A 20,083-nucleotide genomic window follows, 5' to 3' on the forward strand; every position below is an offset into this window, starting at 1 on the left:
GATGGTGGGAGCCAGGCTTCCATAATAAAAATTTATTCTTACACAAATCTACAGCTTTTGAACAGTAAAAAGAAAGCCCCACGGCAGCCTAGAAAGTCTTGAAGCAGCAGGTGGGAAGAAGGGTGGCTCCAGGATGTCAGGTGAGTGGGTAGTTACCGGCTCTGCTCGACTGTAAGACACACATGGGGAGGCCAAGTGAGAGAGGAGGAGAGGCCTCCCAGCGCCCCAGCCCAGCCCTCCTGCCCAAGCCACTTACTGTATGTAGAGATGTCAATTTCTTCAGGAAGCTCTGCCACATTTACTTCAAACCTGTCCTGAACATCATTGAGGATTTTGGCATCATTCTCATCAGACACAAAAGTGATAGCCAGGCCTTTGGTGCCAAAGCGACCCGCACGGGCCACCTGCAGGGAGACAGGAGCACAGGTCAGGCCAGAGGCACAACCTGGGAATATGAGGACAAGTGAGCCCAGGTCCCCACCCCAGGTAGGGGTCATCAAGGAAGTGACACCTTTGTGGGGCCACTCACCCGGTGGAGGTAGGTGTCTGAGTCTTCAGGCATGTCATAATTGAAGACGATGTTGACTCGCTCAATGTCCATCCCTCGGCCAAACAGATTGGTGGCCACCAGGATCCGCCGCTGGAAGTCCTTGAACTGCTGATAGCGTGACAGGCTGGGTGCAGGAGAAAGAGGTGGCCATCAGGTACAGGGCTCCTGGGTAGCACTTCCTCTGAGGGTCCTGCCCTGGGCCTTCATGGCAGCATGTACTCACCGCTCCTCTTGGGCCATGCCCCTGTGAATGGCGATGGCTGGGAAGTTCTGCTCCACGAGCAGCTGGGCCAGGGCCATACAGCGCTGCACTGACTTCACGAAGATCACCACCTGCCAGAGGGAGGCAGCGGAGTCAGAGCCAGGGTCCCCATGCACTGTTCTTCCTAAGGCCCAGAACCCCACAACAGGCAACAGCAGTGTCACCTGGTTAAACTCCAGCACATCCAGGAGGTCGAAGAGTTTGCGGTTCTTTTCGCTGTCTTTGAGCTTGACATAGTATTGCTGTAGTCCATGTAACGTGAGCTTGGTCTCGTCGTCCACAAACACCTCCATGGGCTGAAGGGAGGGGAGTGGGAAGGAGCAGGCAGGGCTTACTTCTGGGCACCCTGCCTGCCCAGAACCTTCCAGGAGCGACTCCATGCGATGCTTCCCGGAGAGGCTGCTGTACCCAGTAAACATTTCTCTCCCAAAAGCTGGATCTAAGCTCTGGTCTGATTCAGGTGTGGACCAAGCTCAGCTCCCAATCTGACAAGACAGAGGAGGAAGGGAGGGAGGGCTCCGCAATCTCCCAGCATTGCTGTGCCAGGAGGGCAGCGAGGATGTCGTACAGCAGTGTCAGCTTGGGCCCCAGGACCCAGGAGGGCCAAAGCTGCTGCACTGAGGTCTTGGCCACTTTCCTACTCACATCTTGCATGAACTTCCTACAGACGGGCCGGATCTCCTTGCTCAGGGTGGCACTGAACATCATGCACTGCTTCTCATGGGGTGTCAGGCGGAAGATCTCTTGTACATCCCGCCGCATGTCTGGGTGGGGAGGGCAAGAAATAGGTGGGCATGAGCGCCTGCCAGACCTTGACCCCCACCCGAGACCAGTCCCAGCCCCTCCCAACCTGGCACCCAGATGAGGGCGGTGTGAGCAAGGAACAGAGGGAGGGGCGAGTCCCCAATGCCTGTGGGGCTGGACTCGGGGTGAGCGCAGGCCCAGGAGGAGCTGCATCCACTTACACGCTGCCAGAGCGGAGCAGCCGTGCCAGCGCACCTCGAGCCACGCTTCAGGGAAGGGAGCCTGAGGCAGAGACAGCCGCTGGGGTGAGAGCTGCAGCTGCCTCCCCGGACACAAGCCCCATCTCTGACTGGCCCTGTCATGGCTCACTGAAGGCAGGCAGGCAGGGGGCCTACAACTAACCCAGCAGGAAATGAGGCCACGGCAAGCCTAGGGCTAACACGTGTGCGTGTGTGCACTAGACAGTGGCTCATTTGGGCCCTGTGGTCCCACTCAGCCTGGGGTCAGAAGTAGCAGGTCACTTTCGGCCAAAACAAGAACTTACCCTAAAATTGTTTATAGTAGACCTGCCAGCCACCCATGTGACTCCAACTGGGGAAATCCCCAGCCTGCCCTATCAGGGCCCACCTGGCTCTAAAGTCTAGGGGGCTGTGAAGGGGATGGTGTGGCTGACTGGGTCTCCAGCAGCCCCCACAGACCAGCATGGACACTCACCCAGCTGCTCCAGCATCTTGTCACACTCATCCAGCACGAAGTGTTTCACGTTTCTCAGGTTGAGGCTCCTGTTTCGCACGAGTGCCAAGATGCGTCCTGGAGTCCCCACCACAATGTGGGGACAGTTCTTCTTTAACACCTCTTCATCTTTCTTGATAGAAAGACCCCCGAAGAACACGGACACCTATGCAGGTGGAGAGAAAGTCACTTTTGCCCATCTAAGGACTAACACCTCATGCCCCACTCCATGCTGACAGCCACCCAGACTGTGGCCCTGCCAACTCAGTCTGCTGCAGGCCCCAATACCACAAGCCTAGAGAGGCCTGAGAGCCTGGGCACAGCTCCACTGAAAAGCAGCCCAGGGCTGGGACCAGTGCAGGTCTCTGGGGGCCATGCATAATTCATCAGGCTTTTAAGGAGTATAAACCACCGCAAACCTCAAAGGCAGCTGCTGTAGCCAAGCTTGGTAAATGCTGGCTCGGCCAGAGCTGAGTCCAGCCAGGCTGCAGAGGACCACATGGCGCCAGGCCCGGCTCAAGGGGGCTCACCTTGACACTGGGCATGTACTTGGAGAAGCGCTCATACTCCTTGCTGATCTGAAAGGCCAGCTCCCGAGTGTGGCACATGACCAGAACCGTCACCTGTGGGGTGGGCAGGAGAGATTCACTCAATCCTCCCCAGCCAGAGCCCACACTACTGTTCTCTAGCCAGCGTCAGGCCCAGTGCTGAGTCTCTGCTCTCCAGCTACAATGGCCTTCTGCAACCACACCACAACCTCCCACTAAACCTCCCTCCTCCATGTACCCCAAGAAAACAAAGGCTTACGCACCCACACACAGCACAAGAATGTTGCCCTAATGTAACAACAAAACACCGGTATTCACCTCAATTATACCCCAAGAGTGGAACACAATGAAAAGACAGCTATGGCCTATCAACAGCAGCCGCAGTAACAAAGCTGTGTGTAGTGTAACCCCCACTTGAGAAATAGGGACAATTTAGAATGTACACAACAAAACAACCATGTCTCTGGATGGTAAAACTGGACACTTTTAAGTTTTTCTCTTGGCTTATTATTTTTGTGGGGAATTTTGTTAAAACTAAGTACTGTACTTCATTTTAAAAGCCTGCAAAAAGAATGTGGGAGCAGGACTTTTTAACAGGTGGAGTTGTGGTCTAAGCTACCTCAGGTAGCTTAGGCCTGGGAGGGAGGGTGCCCACTCACTTGTCCGTTGACAGGCTCGATCTGCTGTAGGGTGGCCAGCACGAAGACTGCTGTCTTGCCCATTCCAGACTTGGCCTGGCACAGGACATCCATGCCCAGGATGGCTTGGGGAATACACTCATGCTGAACTAAGGGAGAAAGCCCATGAGTGATTAGAAACGGAATGCTCCCTGTGTGGGCCCCTCCCCAGGTGCCTGAGGGAACCACGGGGGGGGGGGGGGCAGTCAAAGGAGAGGTGTAGTGGGGAGAAACAAGGAGGCATACCCTCAGATGGATGCTCAAAGCCACAGTCTACTATGGCCCTCAGGAGCTCGGGCTTCAGCAGAAAATCCCGGAAGCCAGAGCTGTGGATTGAAACATAGGACCCCTTGACATCTTTCTTCGGGGGCGCTGGGGTGCTCTCTGCAGGAGCCTGGGGCTCTTCATCTTCTTCGTAATCCAGGAGCTCGTTTTCTACATCCTGCTCCGCCATAATGCTGAGAACAGAGGAGGGAGAAAGGGCCCTGAGATGTATGCAGGAAAACCCACCAGCAAGGGAGAAGGCTACACACCGGCTGCAGGCTGGTGACATAGGTCCAAGAGGGGCAATGCACTGGGGTCCTATCTTAGGGGCTGGCCTGGAAAGCCACCTAGCTGATGAAGCTGAGACAGGACATCATTTCCCCACCTTGACTCCAGCAACACATTCTGTCAGCTCCACCTGTTCAGCACCACCCAGCTTCAGCCTGTGGTTGTGGCCACGTATCTACCTCTCTCCTCCAAGCCACCTCAGCTCTCCCTGCTCCCTGCCAACTACACCCTCATGTGCACATACACCCTCCACAAAGGCTTCACTTGCTCTCAGAGTGATATCCCAACTCCTCCCCATGGCCCTCATAACCCACCTCCTTGGCCCCTGCAGACCTCATTCCATACCACTCCTTTCAAATCACTCCAGCCTTGCTTGATTGCTCAGACTCAGGGAGTCCCTACCTCAAGTTTTTATAGCCTACTGATGCCACCAGAATGAGTTGCTCCTAGGTCTCTGCACAAACGCCTCCTTCTCAGCATTCCAGTCTTAGTTGTAATTAACTGCCTGAGACCAACTAGCCTAAAGGAGCCCTGTCCCTATCAATCGCCATCAATCCAATGGGAATCCACCCAGCCTGTACCTGATGCTGCAGAGACCTGCATCTGTGAGGAAGCAGTGTCTGCCCAGCCCCAACTCTCCAGTCCTGGCTCCTCCCACTCTCTGTGGTCTGCACTGGGGAATAATGAAGTGCTCTCATGAAAAGGCCTCACATTGGGCCTGGGCCAATAAAAATGAAGTTGAGATGGTAAATGGAATTAATACATAGCTAGCTCACCTTCTGGCTCTATTTAATCCAATACATACAGAGCTTCTCCTGGGTGCAAGATGTGCTGCAAGTGCTACAGGGACCCAAATCTGACAATACTGTCTTGTAGTGCACCACCCCAGCCTCCTATCTATGGGACAGAAGTGCTGAAGGAGCCCCTCTTTCTGAGCTGGGTGCAGAGGGTCCTGGGCCCAGTTTATGGCCCTCCTGTCACTCATTATCTGTGTGACTTCATCTGGCCCCAGGGTTTTCACTACCTCTGTACTGAGGCCTCTCAAACTTGTGTCTCTAACAGCAATGATTCCCCTCAACTCCAGACTCAGTTACCAGACTCCCCTCAACTCCACACTCAATTACCAGCTGCCTCTTCCACATTTCCCTCTGTAAGTTGAATTCAAAATGCCCAAAGAAAACCCTCCATTTCTCCTCACAGGCTGCTTCCCCATCTCAGAAAGGGCAATTCTATTCTCTCAATGGCTATCTTCTCTCTCATCTTCCTGTTCAATCAGACAACAAATCCTACCTGAATGATCAAGCCAGTTCTTACCCCTGGTACCTTGTAGGTCCCAAGCTGCCATTACCTTTCTTTTTAAAGTTAGAACAGCTGTATCGAGATGTTCACATGCTACACTATTTAAAAGTATGCAATTCAGCCCGGGCCGGTTTGGCTCAGTGGTTAGAGCGTTAGCCCGCAGACCAGAGAGTCCCGCGTTCGGTTCCCGCTAAGGGCACGTATCTTGGTTGCAGTTTGTCCTGGCCCCAGTTGGGTAGTGTGGGTGGCAGCCACTCGATGTTTCTCTCTCACATCGATGTTTCTCTCTCTTTCTCCCTCTCTCCCTCCCACTCTATCTGAAGATAAATGCAAAAAAAAATGTCCTCAAGTGAGGATTTAAAAAAAAAAAGTGTACAAATCAATGGTTTTTAAAGTAATCACAGATATATACAATCATCACCACAGTCAGTTTTAGAACATTTCACCACCTCAAACAAACCCTGTACTCTTTAGCTATCATTATATCCCCCCAACCCATTTGGCAACCACTAGTCTACTTTCTTTTCTATGAATATGCCTATTTTGGACATTTCATATAATGGAACCATATACTATGTGGTCCTGCCCAGCCAGTATGGCTCAGTGGTTGAGCATCGACTCATGCACCAAGAGGTCGCCAGTTTGATTCCCGGTCAGGGCACATGCCCAGGTTGCGGGCATGCAGGAGGCAGCCAATCAATGTTCTCTCTCATCAACGTTTCTCTCTCTCTTTCCCTCTCCCTTCCTCTCTCTCTAAAATCAATAAAGAGCCCTGGCCAGTTTGGCTCAGCGGTTAGAGCATCGACCTATGGTTCAGGGACCTGGGTTTGGTTCCCGCTAAGGGTACGTACCTTGGTTGCAGTTTGTCCTCGACCCGGTCCTGGTTGGCTAGTGAGGGAGGCAGCCACTCAATGTGTCCCTTTCAGGTCAATGTTTCTCTCTGTCTCTTCCTCTCTCTCCCTCCCACTCTATCTGAACAAAAAGTAGAAAAATGTCCTCGGGTGAGGATTAAAAAATAATAATGATAAAATCAATAAAGACGGGGAAAAAAAAGAGTAGGACTGACTGGTTAACATTGAGACAGAAGACAAAGGTGGAAAGCTGGTCAAGTCCAGGGCATTTGTACTAGGGAATCTCTGGTTAGGTTTTAGATTTGAGTGACTCAATCAGTATTTGCCCTTCATTTGCCCAAGAGCAAGTTACTAGTAGGAGGAGTTGGGGAGGAGATCAGCATCATCACGGAAAACCAGTCACCAAGGGAAAGAGGATTAACCAAGGTAGGGGCCTTATTAATTAGGGAAGAGGGGGAATGACTACAAGGTGGGACCATGCCCTGGGTTTCTGTGGGCAGTAGACAGCCAGCGTATGCTATGCTGGGCTTGAAACTTAGCTGGCCATGAAAAGAGGTGTATTTAAAAGAAATACAGAGCCCTGGCAGGTTTGGCTCAGCGGTTAGAGCATCGGCCTGTGGTCCAGAGAGACCAGGGTTTGGTTCCCACTAAGGGCACGTACCTCGGTTGCAGTTTGTCCCTGCCCCGGTAGGGGTTGTGTGCGTGCAGCCAGTTGATGTGTCTCTCTCACATCAATGTTTCTCTCTCTCTTCCTCCCTCTCTCCTTCCTGCTCTATCTGAAATGCAAAAATGTCCTCGGGTGAGGATAAAAAAAGAAAAAGAAAAATAAATACAGAGGCCAAAGTTGTTTTGTTTTGAAGGGTAGGTAGACTTGAGAACATATTGAGGCAAAAAATTTCCTAGAAAGTGGCTAGCCAGGATCAAAAGCTCAACACAAATTAGACCAGGAGAGGACTGGGCGAGGTTTGTCCCGCCCAAAGGGGTTGACAGACTGCTGAGGCCCCAGGAGCGGATGGCACTGGAAGCTGACATCACCTGTGACAACTCAGACACATACCCGGACCCTTTCACTCTCAAATCCCAGGAAGGCTATCCACTTCAGAGTGTGTCCCCTAGTTAGACATGGTTTTTGTCCTAAGTCTCTGGGACCGCCAATCCCCCCTAAACGCAGAGCAAGAACAAAGCCATGTGGGGGATGGAAGTCCTTCGGGCTCGGAGAACCCTATCACGTCTACAAACTCCGGCTTCTCCCATCGCGGCCCCAGACCCCGGCGTCGCCCTCTGAACCCCTCCCCCAACAGTTCCGAGACGCCTCGAGGTTTCCTCGAACAGGCAGGTTCTCTCCCGAAGTAGGGATCGCCCTGCAGGCCGCCATGACAGCACCTCCCGGAAACGGGCCCCGCATCCCGCGCGCCAACTGCCGTCCCGCCCCTGACGCATGCGCCCCGGCGTCCAACGGCTGCGGACGCGCGCGCCCCAACCGTCCTGCCCCACCTTGTCTCGCGCCCCCTTTTCCTTCTCCCCTCAAACTCCGGCGTCTCCCCTCGCCCGCTCACCCGCAGCTCCGACGTACCCGCACCGCGGCCCCGCGCCCCGACCTGCCGCTCACCTGCTTCCCCGTTCGCCTCCGCGTGCTCCGAGGAGAGCCGACCAACCACGGTTACCGGTCCCGCGCCCCGATACGAGCTATAGCGCTTCCTGCCTTCTGCGTTCGGCTGAGGGTCTGCTCACTGGACCGCTGGCTTTTCAGTCAAGAGAAGCGGAAGCGGTGATTGGGTTCTGCGGAAGATGTCGGGAGGCTATTGGTGGAGAGAGGCAAGAGGGCGTGCCTTTTGCCTCGGATTGGTTGGTTAATCTAAAAATAGGCGCCCGCGTGGGTTGGGCGGGCGTCGGACTGCGTACCGTCACGTGATCGAGGTTTGTCTCATGGTGGGAGCCGCCATATTTGATACTGGCAATCAAAGCCGGTATGATTGGCCTATAGTGAATGTGTCATTGCTATCAAATGTGGCCTCTGTGCTGGGCACGGAATTTAGGGCTTTTGTGGTGGCAATCGCGACCTTCCGGTCCTCCGGAGGGTTAGCTCTGAAAAGGCTCTGAGGAAGATTGGGAACTTGGAATGATTCCAGCGTGGACAGGGCATTTTGTGCCTGCAGTGGAGCAGGGGTTGGTGAAAGAAGTGGTCGGAGCAACTGTTCCTGTTTGCTGAGTCAGACGCTGTGCTAGTGGGCATGCAGGTTCAGGCAGCAAAACCAAAATCAACATGTTTTCCTCTAGGACTTGACTGAGGTCAAGTTTATAGTAAAAGGAACAGATTGTCACCCGAGTGACTATTACCCAGTGAAGATATGGAACATTTCCAACAAGTTCCCTTGTGCCCCCTCAAGACAACCACACCCCTTGTCACCGTACCTCCCTCCTCGCCCCCACCTGGGAACCACTATGTGGATTTCTATCACTATAGTTTTGTCTGTTCTTGAATTTGATATAAATGGAACATACAATAGGTTGTCTTTTGTGTCTGGCTTCTGTTGCTCAACAAAATGTTTTGATTTGTCCATGTTGCTGCACATACCAATAATTCATTCTTTTTATTGTTGCGTAGTATTCCACTGTGTAATTATACCACAATATAACCAACACAGTTTTTCCATTCACTTATTTTTTTAAAGATATGTTGTTATTGATTTCAGTTACTCAGTCCTTGCCCACACCTGGTATAGTCAGTCTTTTCTCAGCTACGTTTTGATTTGGGGATTTGAGGGGGCCTTCCGTGGGTAAGCAGGTCAAACAGATAAGCCTGCTCTAGCATTCAGGTTGCCCTAGGCCCCTGACACAGTTAACCCTTACACCACTGTTTTCCAAGGAGGTTCCAGCATTTCAATTTCATTTCATCTAGGCTATCTTGGGGTCTATATTCTAGACGTTGAATATAAAGCTGAAGTTATTAGAAGTATAGTTTCAGCCAAAAAGCCCAATGAAGAGAAATTAGTCAATCCAGAGGGAGACTTTACATACTATAAGTAGATATTGTATGTAATAATTACACCATAGCACTTAATGGAGCACCTGCTATGTGCCCAGCAGGGTCAGGACAAGGGTGAGGCATGCAAAAATTAAGGGGGCACCCAAAACAAAAGAAGACAAAAAACAAACACCTCAGTCATCAAAATAAATAATATTTGAACGCACAATTTTAAAATTAAAATTTTTATTTTACTTAAAATTTTTTTTTTTAAATCCTTACCCAAGGATATTTTTCCATTTATCTTCAGATAGAGTGGGAGGGAGGGAGAGAGAGAGCGAGAGAAAGAAACAGCAATGTGAGAGAGACTCATCTGTTGGTTGCCTCCTGCACAACCCTGACCAGGGCCTGGAACTGAACCGTGATGGAGGTATATGCCCTTGACCAGATTGAACCCATGACTCTTTGGTCCACGGGCTAGTGCTCAGACTGCTGAGCCAAACCGGCCAGGACTATTTTTATTTATTTTTTAATCCTTACCTGAAGATATATTTTTATTGATATTAGAGGGAGAGGGATAGAGAAACATCAAAGTGAGAGTGGAACATCGATAAGTTGCCCAGTCGGGGTGCATACAGGAGGTAAATGATCGATGTTCCTCTCTCCAATGTTTCTCTCTCCCTTTCCCTTCCTCTCCCTCTAAAATCAATAAAAACATATTAAAAAAAAATTTAAGTAGACAGGAATCAGTAACAGTGCTGCATAATGCCAAGACATGTTAATGCCTGAGGCAGAAGAAAAAGATCAAGATTACTGATGCTGTCTTTTTTTTTTTTTTTTAAATATTTTTTCTTTATTGATTTTAGAGAGAGAGGAAGGAAGAGGGAGAGAAAGATAGAAACATCGATGAGAGAGAACATCGATTGGCCGCCTCCTGCATACCCTGCACTGGGGATTGGGCCCACAACCTGGGCATGTGCCCTGACCAGGAATTGAACTGGCGACCACTTGGTGCATGGGTCGACATTCAACCACTGAGCCACACCAGCCGGGCTAATGCTGTCTTTATTTAAACTTTTTGCATGAATTAAAAAAAAAAAATTATTGCATTAAAACATTGTGTATCTTGAGTTTTCTGGCACACCCTTAAATTTTGTACCTGAGGTAATTGCCTCCCTCTCCTTACGCTAGGTCCTGCCCTAGGGTTCAGCTTTGTCCTAAGAAATCTAAATATATACACAGATTGAATCTGAACCCCACACAGAGGTGGGTGCTTTAGCATATTCATTGTCAGGTGGGTGACCTGAGGTCCAGAGAGGGTTAATTCTAGGCCCAAGGTCCCACAGCTGTCAGGGATTCAAGCCTAGGCCATCTCCCTCCATTAGACTTTGCCAGCATCCTCTGAAGGGAGAGAGAGAGAGAGAGACCAAAGCCTGGAGATAACAATTCCTCCAGGGAAAGAGGAGGTGTCCCAGGAAAGCAGGTGGGAGGCTAGCTTGGGAGTAATTAGATCATCTGAGATGAGTTATGGAGGATGCTGCTGAAGCCAGCTGAGTCCAGGTGAGAAGTCTGGGAAAACAGCAAAATACTCCAGCACACCCACCATTCATGCAGCCAGGGGGAGCTTCTACTATTCAAAAACAAACACACACTCCCTCCAAAACTTTATATCCAGAAAAGGAAAAGATCAGAGCTTCCTAAAGTAAACCTGCCACTCAACCACCCAACATTAACAAACATTAAAATTTTTTATATTGATTTGATCAATTCAAAATTATTTTATTTATTTATTTATTTTATCCTCACCCGAGGATATTTTTCCATTTTTTTGTACAGATAGAGTGGGAGGGAGAGAGAGGAAGGGAGAGAGAGAGAGAGAAACATCGACCTGAAGGGACACATCGAGTGGCTGCCACCCGCACGACCAACCAGGGCCGGGGACAAACTGCAACCGAAGTACGTGCCCTTAGTGGGAACCGAACCCAGGACTCTCTGGACCGCAGGCCGACGCTCTAACCGCTGAGCCAAACTGGCCAGGGCTCAAAATTATTTTTAAGATATAAAAGAGTTAGCATGGAAAAAGAAAAAAAAAAAAAGCCATGGTCACCTAGCGGTTGGAGCGTTGGCCTGAGGACCAGAGGGTCCTGGGTTTGGTTCCCGCTAGGGGCACGTACCAAAAAATAAATAAATGAAAAAAAAAAAAAAGAGCCTTGGCCAGTGTGCTCAGTGATTAGAGTGTCAGCCATGCACTAAAGGGTCACAGGTTCAATTTCTGATCAAGGGCATGTACCTGGGTTGTAGGTTCAATCCCCAGCCCTGGCCTGTGCTCATGTGGGAGGCAGCCAATCAATGTCTCTCTCTCACATCGGTGTTTCTCTCTGTCTCTCTCCCCTCCCCACCCCTCTCTTCCACTCTCTCTAAAAGTTAATGGGAAGCCCTGGCCAGTTTGGCTCAGCAGTTAGAGCATTGGCCTGCGGACCAAAGAGTCCAGGGTTCGATTCCGCCCAAGGGCACATACCTCGGTTGCGGTTCATCCCTGGCCCCAGTTGGGGTCGTGTGGGTGGCAACCAATCTATGTATATCTCTCACGTTGGTCTCTCTCTCTCTCTCTCTCTCTCTCTCTCTCTCTCTCTCTCTCTCTCTCTGTGTGTGTGTCTCCCCCTCCCTCCCCGTCTGCCTGAAGATAAATGTAAAAATATCCTCGGGTGAGGATTAATAAAAAATAAATAATAAAAATTAATGGGAAAATATTCTCTGTCCAGCTGGTATGTTTCAATTGGTTGAGCATCCTCACATGCACCAAAGAGGTCACCAGTTCGATTCCTGGTCAGGGCTCATACCCAGTTTGTGGGCTCGATCCCCAGTACAGGGCATGCAGGAGGCAGCTGATCGATGTGTCTCTCTCGCATCGATGTTTTTATCTCTCTCTCCCCTCCTCTGTCTCTAAAAAAAATCAATAACAACATATCTTTAAAAAATCCTCGGATAAGGGTTATAAAAAAAAAGATTTAAAACACACCCGCCCAGCCCTGGCCGGTTTGGCTCAGCGGTTAGAGCGTTGGCCTGCGGTCTAGAGAGACCCAGGTTCGGTTCCCGCTAAGGGCATGTACCTCGGTTGCAGTTTGTCCCTGGCCCTGGTTGGTCGTGCGGGTGGCAGCCACTCGATGTGTCCCTTTCACATCGATGTTTTTCTCTCTCTCTCTCTCTCTCTCTCATCCTCTCTCTCCCTCCCACTCTATCTGAACAAAAAATGGAAAAATGTCCTCGGGTGAGGATTAAAATAAATAAATAAATAAATAAATAAATAAATAAATAATAAATAAATAAAACACACTCGCCCAAACGGTTAAAAAGACTGACAGTGCCAGGGGCTGGAGAGGCTCTGGTGAGCATGTAAAATAAGAAAGTAATTTGGGGAAATGATTTGGCAGTTTGTAATAAGGTTAACCAGGTTTCTCTACCTCAGCACTCCTGCTATTTGGGCTGGAGCATTCTTTGTGATGGGGGCTGTTTCACTATAGAGTGTTCTGCTGCATCCCTGGTCTTGACTAGTAGATGCGTAGCAACCACCCCACCCCTAGTGGTGACAACCAAAAATCTCTCATATCTCCAGGCATTGCTAATGCTTTCCCTGGGAAAGGGGACAAAATCACCCCAGATGAGACCCACTGGGTTAAACAGGTACCTATCTCATGATTAAACAACCCTCTTAGGTAGAGATATAACAGTACATGAAATACTTTTTGCCCACAAAATGATAACGAGCAATGAACATTGTTTATGCACAATAGCCCTAAACTGCTAATAACCCAAAAGTCCATTAACAAGTGAATAAAGAAAGAAACTGTGGCCCATCTACACCATGGAATACCACTAGAAATAAAAAGGAATGAGTTATTGATACACAGGACATCATCGATGAATGTCAAAAACTTGTTCATTGTGAATATACTAATGTGTGGTAAATAAGAACACACATCTTATTTTCCCATCTTATGGGAAATATAGTGAAGGCCATCAGTAAGTAGACTGTGAGACCTTAGGAACCTAGCCAGCTCCTCAGTCAAGAAATTAGCTAGCATAGTTTTTGTTTTCAATATGTTTTTATTGAGTTAAGAGAGAGGGGAAGGGAGAAGGAGAGAAACAGGCGAGTAAAAAAATGCCCCCTACTAAGGACCAAGCATGTGCCCAGACTGGAAATTGAACCGGTGACCTCCAGGTGCAATGCTCAACCAACTGAGCCACACCAGCTGGCGCAGCTAACAGTTTTGATCTCGCACAACTTGCGCAAAGATACATTCCCCTCCCACTACAGGCTGGATGGGACTTAGCAGTTCAACTTCACCAGTGGCAGCCGGTGTGGCGGTAAACTTCACTGATTAGCCACCACTGGTGTGCATCTGAGCCCTAATAAACCCATGTCTTTCACAGCCAGTCTCTGGGTTATTTCTTTGGGAATCCAAGAACAGCAGGCTGAGGTTTTCTGGGACCTCAGCACTTTGCATAACAATTGACATAGTCGGCAGGATGAATTCCAGAGAAATTCCCGTGGAGTTGAGGGCTGGGGAAAAGGGAATGGGAGGCAGTGTGTAATGTAGTGGGGGGAACCCCGCTTTGGAGAAGGAGCTCCATGTAGTGTGAGGTGGCACCCTTGGGACTACCGAGTGAGTTTTCCAGGGACATCTAGAAAACACCAGCAGGACTGCTTTCAGTCCTGGTGTCAGTGGTGTGGAAGTACTGCTGGCAAAAATAAAAGGAAAAATAAATTAGTCTTTTGAACACCTTGAATCCACCTCCGGAAGCTCAGAGGCTGCTGTGGTTCCAGGGACAGTGTGGGGGATCAGCGATGCCCCAGAGCCCTGTGTGGGCTGCAGGAGTAGCATGCGAGTAAAAATAACTGGTACTTTTACATTCTAATTGTTATCTTGGACTGTTACATTTTACAGAAAGCAAAGTTCTTTGTCAACTGCATTATAATCAGATCTATAGCCATGTCATTTTTTTTTTTTTTTAAATCCTCAACCGAGGACATTTTTCCATTTTTTGTTCAGATAGAGCAGGAGGGAGAGAGGAAGAGAGAGAGAGAGAAACATCGATGTGAAGGGACACATCGAGTGGCTGCCACCCGCACGTCCAACCAGGGCCGGGGACAAACTGCAACCGAGGTACGTGCCCTTAGTGGAAACCGAACCCGGGTCTCTCTGTACTGCAGGCCGACGCTCCAACCGCTGAACCAAACCGGCCAGGGCTATAACCATGTCATTTTTAAGTTTTGTCATTCAAAGACAGTCACTGTTTTCTCTGATGCATTTGCAGAGAGATTTCATCTTAAAGATCCATGAAAGAACTGTCTTATCCTAAAACAGAGTTTTCTGAGAATAAATTTTCAGATCACACCTTCAAACTGGATTTATGAAAATACTGACAGATGATCTGGATCAAAAAGAATTGATCGCCCTGGTGGGTTTCTCAGTGGTTAGAGCGGTGGTCTGTGGACTGAAGGGTCTCTGGTTAGATTCTAGTCAAGGGCACGTACCTGGGTTGCAGGTTTGATTCCCAGCCCGGCTGGGTTGTGTGGGAGGCAATCAATCAATATGTCTCTCACATCAATATTTCTTTGTTTTCTAAATATAAGGACACTTGTTTTTTCCTTAGAGCAGTTTGGTAAATTATACCTTTGTAAGCAATACCAAGGCATTTATATTTTTCTCCCTACTTAATCCCTCTAGAATTCGGAAACTCTTAATGAGTGATTATTATTTAATTTTCATGGCAATATGGTTGTTTTCATGAATTCAATGAAAATCTGTTCTGTTTATAACAAGACACAATTGAAAATTGGTTTATTACCAAGACTTTGACTGGAATGCCATGTTTGAGAGAGACATGCATGGACTCTGAATGCCACCAGAAAACTTTAAGGAATTAAGATGGACTTTGTCCGAGTCCAAATCTTGACTATTGTAAATGAAAAACCCACAGACAACAGTATGGTGATTACCAAGAGGAAAAGAATGGGGGGAAGTAGAGAAGGGTATAGGGGGGATAAATGGTGATGGATGGAGACTTGAACTGGTGTGTGCACAATGCAGTATACAGATGATGTGTTGTAGAAATGTGCACCTAGAACCTTTGTGCCCTTTTTTTTCTTTTCAGATAGAGTGGGAGGGAGAAAGAGAGGGGGAGAGAGTGAGAGAAAGAGAAACATCGATTGGTTCCCTCCCCCATGACCCCAACCAGGGCCAGGATCGAATTGCAACCAAGGTACATGTCCTTGACTGGAATCGAACCCGCAACTCTTTGGTCTGCAGGCTGATGCTCTAACCGCTGAGCCAAAACTGGCCAGGGCTGTGCTCTTTTTAAAAAAAAAAAAAAAAATATATATATATATATATATTTTTTTTTTTTGCCCTGGCCAGTTTGGCTCAGAGGTTGAGCATTGACCTGTGGACCAGAGAGTCCCGGGTTCAGTTCCCCCTAGGGGCATGTACCACAAGAAAAAAAAAAAAGTAAAAAAAAAAATATTGCCCTGGCCAGTTTGGCTCAGCGGTTAGAGCGTCGGCCTGCGGTCCGGAGAGACCCGGGTTCGGTTCCCGCTAAGGAACGTACTTCGGTTGCAGTTTGTCCCCAGCCCTGGTTGGTCATGCGGGTGGCAGCCACTCGATGTGTCCCTTCACGTCGATGTTTCTCTCTCTCTCTCTCCCTTCCTCTCCCTCCCTCCCACTCTACCTGAACAAAAAATGGAAAAATATCCTCGGGTGAGGATAAAAAAAATATATATATATATATTTTTTTTACTTTTAGAGAGAGGAAGGTAGAAGGAGAGAGAAACATTGATGAGAGATTGAAACACCTATCAGCTGCCTCCTGCACACCCTCTACTGGGGATCAAGCCTGCAACCCTATGCTCGTGCTCTGACCAGGAATCAAACTGGCAACCCTTTGGTGCACAGGACGATGCTCAACCAACTGAGACACACTGACCAGGGCAAAACCTCTGTGCTCTTATAAGGAAAGGACAACAGTGGGATTGGCAGAAGAAGCACCAGTGGGCATTTGAGAAGGCAAAAAAGCTGTTAAACAGCTACAGGCATTTGGTATCTATGATCCAGCCCTACCTGGGGAACTGGATGTACACGTAACCCAGGAGCGTTGTTGTGGAGTCTCTGGCAGTGACAGAGAAGATTCTGCATCCCAAAAGAGTTTTGGTCCCAAGATGGAAAGGGGCTGAAGAAAGATGCATCTTAAGGGAGAAACAGTTCTATGCCACCTACCACACACTACAAGCAACAGAGCCTACGACTGGACCCTCTGCTGTAACGGTGTGGAACCCCTATCCCACCGAGGGGTGGCTACACGACGTGTCTCACCTGGAAATCTGGTGCAGCACAGACACAAGTTATGAGATGGAGTGTTTACCTGCAGCAGAGAGTGTCTATTCAACATCCCCTCTTAGCCAGGAATTGCAGACGCTGTTGAGTCCTGTGCCCTTTGTGTCAGAAGAGATGCTGAAAAGGCACTCAAAGAAGATCCTATTGGGCCCTGGCCGGTTTGGCTCAGCGGTTAGAGCGTCGGCCTGCGGTCCGGAGAGACCCGGGTTCGGTTCCCGCTAAGGGCACGTACCTTGGTTGCAGTTTGTCCCCAGCCCTGGTTGGGTCGTGTGGGTGGCAACCACTCGATGTGTCGCTTTCACGTCGATGTTTCTCTCTCTCTCTCTCTCTCTCTCTCTCTCATTCTTACTCTATCTGAACAAAATATCGAAAAATGTCCTCGGGTGAGGATTAAAAAAAAAAAATCCAACAGGAGCTGGACTGATAGAATATTATAATGGATTGTTGAGCCTGGCTGGTGTGGCTCAGTGGATTGAGTGTCATCCTATGGACTGAGAGGTACCAATTCAATTCCTGTTCAGGGCACGCACATGCCCGGGTTGCGCGCTCGATCCCCAGTAGGGGGCGTGCAGGAGGCAGCCGATCAATGTACAGTATCTCTCTCATATCAATGTTTCTATCTCGCTCTCTAAAAAACAAATGAAAAGCCCTGGCAGGTTTTGCTCAGCGTTTAGAGCATTGGCCTGCGTCCAGAGAGACCTGGGTTCAGTTCCCACTAAGGGCGTGTACCTTGTTTGCAGTCTGTCCCCGGCCCGGTTGGGTTTGTGTGGGTGGCAACCAGTTGATGTGTCCCTCTCACATAGATGTTTCTCTCTCTCTCTCTCTCTCTCTCCCCCTCCCTCCCTCCCTCCCCCTCTGAGGATAAAAAGAAAAATATCCTTGGGTGAGAATTAATTTTAAAAAAAAGAAAAAAAAAATTTAAATACCCTGAAAACTGAGGGAGGGTCATTACAAGGATGCACCACAAGACTCTCTGATGTATTACACTACTCATTTTTCTGATGAAAAGCTCTGACCAGATCAGCATTTCAGATGCTGCAGCAGACATGGGCATCCCCACAGAGAGCGCAGGTTCTAACAACGGATGCTGAGATAAGACCTTGTTGGGGAGTGGAGAATAACCTGCTGTTGCCAGCACCCTGGGACATGCACCCTAGAGCTCGGGTATTAACCTGGCCCTGGGAAACTCAAACTGGTACCGCTGGTGTGCTCTCCTAGGCCCATGGGGGGAGGATCTTGACCAGGGCTTGCTCATACAACCTACCATAACTGGTAAGTGGCCAACTACTATTCCATTGGACAGATTTGTATTCCTCCTCTCACAGCTGACATTCTAGGCCAGGGAGACATCACTGGTCAAAAGATATGGTATAGAAGGCCAGGGAGGCCAACTGGACAAGTGACTGTTATTACTCAGGATAAAACAATGGCCTGTATACTACTCACTAGTGCTGATTTGCCTCTGTTCATGCCTACTAAACATTTGCCTTATTCTCCTTAGTTCAGTGCTGGCTAACAGCTTTGCAAGGTGAGCTGATGAAGTAACTCTCTGGTCCAATGTTTCAGACTTTTGGGTGTGTTTGGAGATGCCCCTTCTCTGCTACTTTTGGGCTGCCTTAGAAAACAAATCCAGTCTGGCTGGTGTGGCTCAGTGGTTGAGCATCAACCCGTGCACCAAGTGGTCACAGGTTCAATTCCTGGTCGGGACACATGCCCGGGTTGTGGGTCCAATCCCCAGTGTGGGGCATGCAGGAGGTGGCCAGTCGATGGCCTCTCTCATCGATGTTTCTGTCTCTCTCTCCCTCTCCCTTCCTCTCTCTCTCTAAAAATCAATAAAGAAAAAATTGATTAAAAAAAAAAAAGAAAACAAATCCAATCAACCTGACAGAATGATCCCGATACTGTGGTCATTTAACCTGGTTGTGAATAAGTGGAAAAAAGCAAAGGGAAGACCAAATATCATAAGCATGCCCAGTAAAGTCTGGGTGAAATAAGGAAGGTAACTGCCTGGGAACATGTCATTGGTCAGTGTAGGCATGGCAAATGCAAGCAGGGGAAGATTTAAAATTTTTTTTTCTTTATTGATTTTTAGAGAGAAAGGAGGGAGAGGGAGAGAGAGATAGAAACATTGATGAGAGAGAACATCAATTGGCCGCCTCCTGCATGCCCCTACTGGGGATTTGGCCTACAAACTGAGCATGTGCCCTGACTGCGAATCGAATCAGCGACCTCTTGGTGCATGGGTCGATGCTCAATCACTAAGCCACACTGGCCAGGCAAGCAGGGGAAAATTTAAGATACCTACCCTCCTAAACAAAGGAGTTTGCTCTCTTACCTCTTGGCTCTTGCCCTTGTGCCTCTCTTGTTTGCTCGCACTTGACTCCTGGCTTTTGGGGGCTCTCATGCTCCTATATTCGCCCACATGGCCCACAGCCATGGGAACCCCATACACAATGGACTAAAATACTGCACCTAGCCTAATGCTAAACAGACCCAGCTCCACCATGGAACAGAAACTTTGGACACTGGTTTTACTTCTAGCTCTACATATCTTCCAGAACTGGAGTAAGGGGAATGGGACTTTAGAAACTGAGGGATGTAATTCCACATCTCATCCTCCCTGGTGTCCTCCAGAAATTCTTATTCCCACTGGCAATAGAGAAATCCATGCATTTCTCCAATAACAATTTTATCTCAACATGATTTGGAAAGTTATTTTGGGACTGGAGATCTGTTTTATTTATTTATTTAAAATTTTTTTCCTTTATTGATTTTAGAGAGAGAGGAAGTGAGTGAGAGAGAGATAGAAACATCCATGAGAGAGAACATTGATTGGTCGCCTCCTGCATGCCCCCCACTGGGGATCGGGCCCACAACCTGGGCATGTGTCCTAATCGGGAATCGAACCAGCGACCTCTTGGTGCATGCGTCAACCCTCAACCATGAGCCACACCGGCAGGACTGGCGATCTGTTTTATATACTCTGATACTAATATATATAGGTCTGTTATTCCTTTACTATATGTTACATTGTGGCTGTAAAATATAAATGCAATGTCTCACCCATCCTCCTCCATCCCTAGGTTATATGCTGAAAATATAATGGTCAGAGTGTATGGGAGTAGAGAGGGAAGGCACCCATGTTGGAGTGGAACATATGGTAAATAGGAACATGGGTCCCTTCCCATGCTCTAACTCCCCCCACCCCACTCTGTGGGAAGACGATGAAGGCCATCAGTAAGTGGACTGTGAGATCTTGAGAGTCTAGCCAGCTCCTCAGTCAAGAAAACAGCTAGTAGTTTTGATCTCACACAGCTTGTACAAAAACACATTCCCCTCCCCTTGCATGCCCTGTTTTTCTTTTTTCTGTACTCTATAAAAACTTGTGTTGGGAAAGTGTGGGTGGTGGTGAAACAACAGCACCGGTTGCCTGCCCCTGGTGTGACCTGCTCCCAAGCCAGATGGGACTTAGTGGTTCAATTTCACCAGTGGCAACCAGTATGGCAGTAAAC

General features: G+C 48.8%; 1 protein-coding gene across 3 annotated transcripts; it reads right to left on the reverse strand.

Annotated features, from left to right (window-relative positions):
* Nucleotides 1-17: 17 nt before the first annotated feature.
* DDX39A (DExD-box helicase 39A) lies at nucleotides 18-7,924 on the reverse strand. 3 transcript variants are annotated; one of them, XM_036242161.1, is made up of 11 exons: nucleotides 7,825-7,924; nucleotides 3,760-3,971; nucleotides 3,496-3,623; nucleotides 2,819-2,911; nucleotides 2,271-2,454; nucleotides 1,458-1,576; nucleotides 977-1,108; nucleotides 774-883; nucleotides 530-674; nucleotides 257-404; nucleotides 18-169 (listed from the first exon to the last, which is right to left on the reverse strand). In XM_036242161.1, exons 2-11 carry the CDS (start codon nucleotides 3,965-3,967, stop codon nucleotides 153-155), a joined length of 1,284 nt encoding a protein of 427 aa, XP_036098054.1. In that variant the 5' UTR covers nucleotides 3,968-3,971; nucleotides 7,825-7,924; the 3' UTR covers nucleotides 18-152. The 3 variants fall into 3 exon arrangements, with proteins under 3 accessions (XP_036098054.1, XP_036098052.1, XP_036098053.1); XM_036242159.1 differs by having other exon boundaries at nucleotides 774-1,108; XM_036242160.1 differs by lacking the exon at nucleotides 7,825-7,924 and adding an exon at nucleotides 6,216-6,256 and having other exon boundaries at nucleotides 774-1,108.
* Between the last annotated feature and the right edge of the window lie 12,159 nt (nucleotides 7,925-20,083).

This window comes from Molossus molossus, unplaced genomic scaffold (genome assembly GCF_014108415.1).
Source record: "Molossus molossus isolate mMolMol1 unplaced genomic scaffold, mMolMol1.p scaffold_m16_p_4, whole genome shotgun sequence".
NCBI lineage: Eukaryota > Metazoa > Chordata > Mammalia > Chiroptera > Molossidae > Molossus > Molossus molossus.